Source organism: Dendroctonus ponderosae, unplaced genomic scaffold (assembly GCF_020466585.1).
Source record: "Dendroctonus ponderosae isolate FM_Combo_2020 unplaced genomic scaffold, Dpon_F_20191213v2 Dpon_F_20191213_6, whole genome shotgun sequence".
NCBI lineage: Eukaryota > Metazoa > Arthropoda > Insecta > Coleoptera > Curculionidae > Dendroctonus > Dendroctonus ponderosae.
This window is the reverse complement of record NW_026018814.1, coordinates 2,549,633-2,558,403: the sequence shown is the minus strand read 5'-3', so window position 1 is coordinate 2,558,403 and position 8,771 is coordinate 2,549,633. Positions and strand designations below refer to the sequence as shown.

The 8,771-nt window shown below is 37.6% G+C and overlaps 1 protein-coding gene across 2 annotated transcripts in view; it reads left to right on the top strand.

The window, feature by feature from the left end:
- The window catches only part of LOC109536297 (protein C-ets-1), a gene marked incomplete in the record, with an annotated part of 68,258 nt that overhangs the window by 57,186 nt on the left and 2,301 nt on the right, over positions 1 to 8,771 (top strand). For both annotated transcript variants that reach the window (XM_048667654.1, XM_048667653.1), the window contains 4 exon segments: positions 4,316 to 4,573; positions 4,630 to 4,917; positions 4,999 to 5,117; positions 5,185 to 5,342. In XM_048667654.1, coding sequence (XP_048523611.1) covers positions 4,316 to 4,573; positions 4,630 to 4,917; positions 4,999 to 5,117; positions 5,185 to 5,342 — 823 coding nt within the window.

Genomic DNA, 8,771 nt, shown 5'->3' with positions numbered 1-8,771 from the left:
TCATTTAGTGAAAAAGCTTTGCGTTTTTGTTTTTCCATTCTGAAACGATTTACATACATAACGCGGCACAAAACAACAAGTCACTGGCTGTGACCAGTAAAAAAATACGTTGGTGTTTATGGAAAGTTCACTATAACCGGGTTCTTTATAAGCGGACTTTACTGTATTTGCAGGCGTTTTATAATTTTTAACTGGCCGACATGGTCAAAATGTCTAAAATTGTCGGTTGGCACGAGAAGAGAAATCCAAATTTTTTGCGCAAAAAAGTGCTACACGGTTTTACAAAGAGAACAAAAACGCCAAAAGATGATTAGTGCATCAACTCAAAAAACTCTGGTAGTTTTTGTACCAAAATACTCAAGAATTCCTCACTTGCCCAAAGCGGATGAACTCGGTTGCTTCATCAGTTTCACGAAAATTCATCATATCATTGACCTGATTTTTCAAAAAAGTTAATTTTTCTGAAGAACTTTATCATCAGTAACAATCGCCGTTTGAGCCAAAGATTGTCGCATTCGAAGACACCCTGATTGCCATGAACATTGACAATAATTTTTGTTATTATACCTAGTTTAAATCGATTCTGTTTAACAGTCAAAATCTCCAACAAAGATCAAGAGCAGAAAATGTAGTGGATATCAATCAAAATCACTATGCCCGACAAAGAATGGCGCATTTTTTTCCGTTGAACCGCTCGGACAAGTGCAAGTTTTCAGTTAAAAATACAAACTGGTGTATACCAACAAGACAGGTGCTGCATTTTGAGCCACCTGCTGCATCGAAGAAGTGCACTCTCGACCAGAAACCGAGGCCTTTAACGTCTTGGGGAATAATAACGGCCGCAGTGCATGGATAAAGATTGCATTGGACCGATTGGTATAGTGAATGCGATTTATTCAGGAAAACATTTGGTATTTTCATACCAATTTCCAATTCTCCTAGGACTTTGTCGGGCGTCTTCATACTGGTTTCACCGGAATAATTAATTATTCCCAAAAATAATTTTATACTTACACCACTCGCATATACATCCTGGAAAAACTGGCCGATTGATTGGACCCAGACCCGCCTTCGTCTAACACCTTTTTGAATAATTACACTAACATGTTCATCCTGTTTTAGCGAAAATCGCCAAACTGCACTGGAGATTTCGCGGATAAATCGCCATGGAATAATAGAAGCGCTTCCGACATTACAATTTCACTTTTCTGTTAATTCTCTGTTAAAATAAACCACGGCCGATTTTATAGGATTCAGCCATCAGTAGGTTTAGTTCAATGTGGATGCAGCTTCACACCAGACACGTTGAAAAGTTGCGGGTTTTTTGTGAATGTGCGCTAGCTGGAAAATGCATCTGTATTTTGCCAAATGTAGGTATACAAGTGTGCTGGTTACCGTATTTTTCGTTGCATAAACATTTTTTTCCTTTTGCGCACAAGTGCTTTCAGTAAACCTACCGTTCTCTTTGCTAAAACATTGTAACTTTCGCAGGCTTTGAACGTTCTTAAAAGACATTTTCTATCGATCATTGAAAATTAGGCCTCAATTTTGCTGAAACTTGTTTAAAAATAAAATCCCCCCGACTTCAAATTCTGGTCTGGATATTCTAAATTAAAAAGAAAACAGCAACTTATGGAACATTATTACTTCAATTTTAATCCAGTCCATTTGATGGTCTAGCAGTAAAACACTTAGCGTGAGTCATGAATTAGGCGATTCAATCAGTTTTATCTGTGCAAAATTCCATTATTCCCCAAAAAAGGCGGGTCCATTGATGCCGATCCCCCCCAAAAGATGACCCTTTCCCCATCGGCGCGATCCATCTGATTGGTCTTGCCCGGTCACGCCTCTTACGGGACGTCGCCGTACTCGTGAGGCTGCGTCCGCCCATTGGTTCCCCCTAACCTATGGGGGTCGTCCCCCATCTAATGCATCGCAAATCGGTTTACCGTTTATTCCAATCATGTTTTCTGCTTGCTTTGTGCGAGATCATTCGATCGTTGAAGCTGGACGAATTTTTCCGGCGAAATATTTCGCTTTCAACGGGGTTTTATGTAAACTATTAACGAAAAATTGCCAATTTTACTAATCAATGAATATTGTCGGCACAGGCAGTTTTCCGCAACAGGAGTTTTCTCAGATTTTCGCTGTTAATAGTCGAAAGTTCGGAGATTCAACTCGATGATTTGGTGCACTTTTTGGTCTGCACTTTCATTGCGTGCGTTTCCTTAATACCTACTCGTTTCGTTTTTGGGAGTTTATCCGAACTCTCTCTGAACTTTGAGGGATTTTTTTGGAGGATTTTTCTTTGCTGTCGGTCATTCATGTTTGTTTTATCTATTTTTTGTTTGTATTTACTACTTATTCCGATAATTCGAGAACTGAATAAAACTTTTTCATTGGCTAAATTTCGAGCGGCGTTGTCAAACTGTGCAAAGCGTTTTAAGATAATGAAAATTGTTTCCTTGGATACCTAGGCATGCAGATTCATTCAATTTGGGTCGGTTTAGAATGTTTACGTCAGGTTATTGATTTTGCATTTTCTATATTTTTTTAGTTTCACTAAAAAATCACGTCAATCATGCTAACAAAAGCAAGCTAACTCAAAATGAACCGAAAGGAAAACAACGAAAGAATCCGTGAAAACAGCGCATGTTGTTGAGTTCTTGAAAGATGTAAATTTACTAAATCTAAACCTAAAACCGTTGCACATCATCAACCGGCAAACTGACCCTGTTGACAAGTTGTCATGAAAATCTTTTGTGAGAGTGAAACATTCAGCATTTATTCTGACAAACTAACCAAACCAAACACTATTCGATTGTATGTATATCAGGTTGACGTTAGATTTATCGATTAGTTTTTGAGTCTTTTAAAGTCTTCAAAAGTGATCTAAACCGGTTTTTTGAAAAACAAACATTGTGTCTGAGATAAAAAATGCCAAAGCAACTGAATAGCCGTTGCAAGGAGCTTGTAGTTTCACTGATCCGCTATTTTGAGGAGGAACGCGAAAATAATGGGCCCTTATCAAAAACAAAATATTTTCGTTGTCATGAAACTTGGCAACAGGATCAGTTTGACGGTTGATGACGTGCAACGGGTTTAGTTTTAGATTAAGTTATAATCTGCTATAGAAAAAACAATAAGAGATAAAAAATTGATAAATAACTTGTAGTAATTAAAAAAATTATGTTGCTAAAGGTTTAAGTGCACACAAAAAAGGTCTGAACAAGACAAAAGTAGGAGTTCCACATGTCTACCCTGTATAAAAGTAAACTAAACTACAAAACACTACCATAGAATGGCTTTCAATTATCTTATAATGTGTACCAAAATCTAAGTTCCCAATGTTTAACCGTTTTAAACAAAAACTAATATTTTTCGCCATTTTGGAGATAAATATCTCAAAAATGAGACTTCAAATTAAAAAAGTTCTCAGGAAGACCCCCCTCTAAAATGACTAGGAGAACACGCTGCTAAAATATTTTAACATATTTACGGAACACCTTGTATAAATAACAATTATAAAGAAAATCAAACACAATTTTAGTGTATTCACTGGGGTACCATGATTTGTACGATAATGTTTATTGATATTTCCGTGTGTTGAAAAGCTTTTTTGACAAATACTGCAAATGCATTGCATTGGAAATAGACATAACTAATGATATAAAATGATATAAAAGTTATTATTTGTACGTTATTACGACAGAACACTGATACTACTTCGACACATTCAAGTCAAAACGTGGTCAGACATAAACCAAACAACTTCACTTCAACTTCACTTTTAACAGTTCTAACCTCACCTTTTTAAGATTTGACACTTGACACAATACCTGACATAACATTAGATACTAGCAACGTTGTATTCCAAGGGGGCTACAATTAGCCGCTTCTGATACGCTAGATAACCTCAATCAATGTGCCACGTTGGAAAAGATACTCAAGCTTTGCGAAAAACACAATTATTATGCATCTTAGCGACAATTTTGCATGGGGACTTATGAATTGTTGATACCTAAAAAAGGGTTTAGTAGCAAATACCATCGGACAACGTCATTTTCGGGCATGAATAAGTGGTTTTGGCGCAAATTTCAAAAGTTTGTAAGTGTTTTTTGGCAAAATTTATGGCGGATTTTTTCCTAAAGTGAAAAATTTTGGAATTTGTCACATTTCTCCATTTTGTAGGCGTTAAACAAGAGCGAAATTTTTGTAATTGCTTTTCAAAATATGCTTGAAACCCACTTTGGAGTAGATCTTTTTGATGAGTTAAATAGCCCCTTTTACATGTGATTGAATTGGTTTTTTTCAGGTTCTGGACGATTTAGTGAGACCCCCTATACCGACGCCTATGGCAGCCCCTACCAGGACGGTTCGCCATACCAAACGGTGCCTAGTGGCGGCTCCAGCGGCTCTGAGCAGTGGGGGCTCACCCCTAGTCACGATTTGTCAATGGGCGGCCACGCCCCCCCTTCCCATCATACCGACAGCAAACCCACCATGTTACAAAACGGGATGCTGGCGGGATACTCTAGTAATCCATCTGGAACGGGTGGTCACTGTTTTACCGGTGAGCGGTTGTCTTTTGCGCCTTGTTGTGGGAAAGTCTTGATGTTTTTCTTATAGGTACGGGCAGATACAACGATGGATACAATGATATTGGATCCCCATATGGATATGATTCGCCGTTCCAAACAGTGCCCAGTGGGGGCAATAATGGGACGGCGGCCGACCAATGGGCGCACAACCATGATCTGTCGCTGGGACATCATCCGCACACCCATCCAGCATTTTTGGGCTCTGGAATGGTCCGAGATCGTCATGATGGACTACCGCAAGACACCAAGCCAATGATCCAAAACGGAATGATTGCCGGATATCCCAGCAATCCCACGGGAGGACCATGTTTTACTGGTAAGCAAAACTAATATTTTTTGCTCACTTTTGGCGTGTTGATATTGGTCGTCTTTATCGAAACTGTGTGTGTCCAAACAGGTTCCGGGCCCATTCAACTATGGCAATTCTTGTTGGAACTTTTAACGGACAAGTCGTGCCAAAGCTTCATTTCGTGGACTGGAGATGGATGGGAGTTTAAATTAACCGACCCTGATGAAGTATGTGATGAAAGTTTCCAGCTGCCTCGATTGTGGAGACTAATTGGGTGTTTAATGTCGTTTGCAGGTTGCTCGAAGATGGGGCATCCGCAAGAACAAGCCCAAAATGAACTACGAAAAACTGTCGAGAGGGTTGCGTTATTATTACGATAAGAACATTATCCACAAGACTGCTGGCAAGCGATATGTGTATCGATTCGTATGCGATTTGCAGACCTTATTAGGGTATGTATTGAACTCTGAAATATGCGATCCATGTGACGATTCCTATACTGAAACAATGGATTACGAATTTTAGCTTGTAGGTAAATTTTAAATCTAAGAATGGCCTTGCATGCAGTCAGGAAAATCAATCAAAGTAATAGATAACTTAGAAAAACACTAGCCATAGGAAAATTTAGCTCGGAAATAAAAAATGCTTTCTGCCGACATACGCTACCCAAATAGATACTGAGACTCTAAGAGAGAACTGTACAGACAGACTATACTCAACTCAACAGGAACATAAAAACTCAAATATTGGACAATAGCGACAAGACAAATGGTTAGAAACATGTAAGGAAATAGAAAAAGACAAGGCCAAAACATATTGGCAAAAAATCAAGAAATTAGCACAATTGACGAAAACTGAATAGAACGTTACACAGACAAAGAGAGGGCTGACGCGTTCGCCAGACACTATCAAAAGGACTCCCGTATATCTACAATGACAACTGGTACTTGAACTACTTTAACAACTCACCAAACTATACTTACTATACAAACTAATCACAGACACAGAGTACGATGAAGCCCTAACATATCAAAAACACAGCACCGGGAAAAGACAAAATAAAGCCAAAACATCTGAAAATCCCAAGAAACCCACAAACTCATCCTTACTGAAATCAACAACTGCATCAGAAATGACAATTCCTATACCTAAAAATGAACGAGACAGTGTCTCGTCCATTAATGTATATAATAATCCATTTGGGCACTGTCTCGTCCATTAATGTAATAACATTACTCCCGTTGCTGAGGAGAGTTTTGGAACACATACTTAAACAAAGACTCAGAACAAGACCAACCTTCCAATTTGGCTTCAAACAATATCACTCGACTATTCATCCGCTATTTGTTTGACCAACAACATACAAACAATCAGACTATGAAGGCTTTCACGGTCTATCGGAATTTATTCCTGACGTTTCGTCCACAACTGTGGTGTCAAACTCCAGTTTGCATCTTAGGGGGTTTTTTGACGCTGTTATATTTAGAGACTTGGCTGTCAGATTGAATAAGTGTAATGAAATTAATCTCACTTTCTGCAATGAGGGCGGCGTCGTCAGCGTAACACACTATTTTGATTTCTGCATCCCCCATTTTGTCTCCCTTTAGCCCTCGAACTCCTCGAACAATTTCTTCCATTATTAGACTGAAAAGGGTAGGAATACCGCTACCCGCTATTATTGCTTCTGTGATATCTTCTACCATTGGTGATCGTATTTTATTATTTGTATATATGTTATGTATGGTTTTAATGACATTGTGTGGGATTTCCCAAAACAGACAACTACAAGAACGAATTGTTAACAGACTCCTTTTTTTCTCCCCTGACCGTTTCTCTACAGTATTTTACTACAACACCTACAAACGCAATAAACTAATAACTACAACGGTTAAGATGGGTTTGTTTTGTAAGCCAAAATTTTTTTTATTGCTGATTAGTTTATACGAGTGTTAAGGCCGTTTTACAGTCGGAAGAAAGTAAAATTGCCGATTGTAAAGCGCCCTTCAGGAATAGGAATTTATTTTAGAATAAGCTAGGCTAAGATACATATGTAATAGGCAAGGGCAGAAAGACCGATTGGGTCGATAGCCTTTTCTGTAGGAAATAAAGATTATTTACATATATATATTCAGCGTGATTCAAAATTGGCGTCATTCCTTTTAAGGGTATATAGGGGCTCAGTTAGAGAGTACTAGAAAAATGTTCAAAAAAATTTAAGAAGATATTAACAGATGAAGATCGAATTTCAACTTTGTTTAAGCATTATTTTGAAAAGGTCCCACGTTTGATTGGCAGTCTATTGGAATACCTAAGCATTCGAAAAGAAAAATTACGATATTTTTGTCAAATTACGAACATTTTTGATATTAAAAAAGTTATCTTCTACAATTTTTTGATGAAAAGTCAAAGCGGCAATGATGTTTTTAGTCATTAACAGAGTTACTGGTCCTTTCACAAAATGTAAACCAACAGCGAATTTGCTATTAGTTATGAGAAAATGCCACAGTAACATAGCAGAAGCGAACTTACATCGGCAAAGAGCTACACACTAGACGCAGATAGATAGTGGAGAATCCTCCAGACCTAGAGGAACAAGGTATTGGAGATTATTGCAGCTGAGCCTTCCAGGAGTACTTGAAGCATTGCACAACAACTGCACTTTCTCAAACACTGTATACCTAATTGTCGCGATAACTCCCCCGAGGAAGGGCCTACATTCCTACCATGTATGTAATATGCACCGGACACTAGAACACATTAAATATCTGATCTTCCGAACACCGGTTCAAATTGAGCAGCAGTTGATTAACCCAACACGAGAAGCTGCATACATTGCTCGACATTATCTCTCAGCATGGAGACCACAAATTTTACTTTAATATTTTAAATTCGAGAAAATTTTAACGTGACCAAAAAAATTACCGTGACATGTGTTTTGGATTGTTTTTGTGCTGACGTGGAGTTGTGTCTTACTTAATTCATTATCTGTAACCCTGAGGAAGGCAGCAGAGCACTGCCGAAACGTTGGAAAATAAAGAATTTTAACATTTTGGAGATTGGTGTACATCTAACTTAAACCCAAATTTGCTAATTAGGACGACATCCTCAACAAGATAAATACACATCTTCCAAGAAACTTATAAATAAAATAAATATAAGTAAAAAAAATGATCTTTGCTTTGGTTTTTTTTCATCTACTAATTGCAATAATGGAAGCCTTTCCGTCTATTAAAAAGTGGATTAGATTGTTTCTTCGGGTGTTTTCGAAGCATAAACTAAAGTTTATTAATTTTTGGTTTCGATTTTTCAATTTATTTTCATAGTGACGTTGAAATCCATTTCCTGCGGTTTAATTTCTTTCCTAACATGGCGTTTTCAAAAGAATTCGAGTGATTTTCGAATATTTTCCAATTCCTTGTGCCATTTTCGAAATGTCCACTATGGACATACTGAAATTACGAAGAAGCGAAGTTTTCCATAAATTCTTAAAAATCGATGGATGGATTTCGAAAGAAGAGCATACAAAAGACCCAGAACAGAACATACGAAATTCTAGATAAGTTCTATATTGTTGAGGCGGATTCATTTTTTTACAAACTTCTTTTTGGGTATATCGCCTCAGAAATTTTTGTCTTTAAAAAAAGACAGAATTTCCTCACGTCTTTTATTACAGATTGATAAACAGTGCTCCTATTTCGCAATAAGAACGAATTATTTATCAAAAAGTAATCAAGAACTATCACCTAGAGGGTACCCTGCGACACACTTAGGCTCAAGCTGTAAGATAAAATTCCAATTAGTAGAGAAATTAATTTGAAAAATTACCTTGACGTTTCGATAGCTATTTTCTGCTATCGTTATCAAAAGAACCTAAATGAACC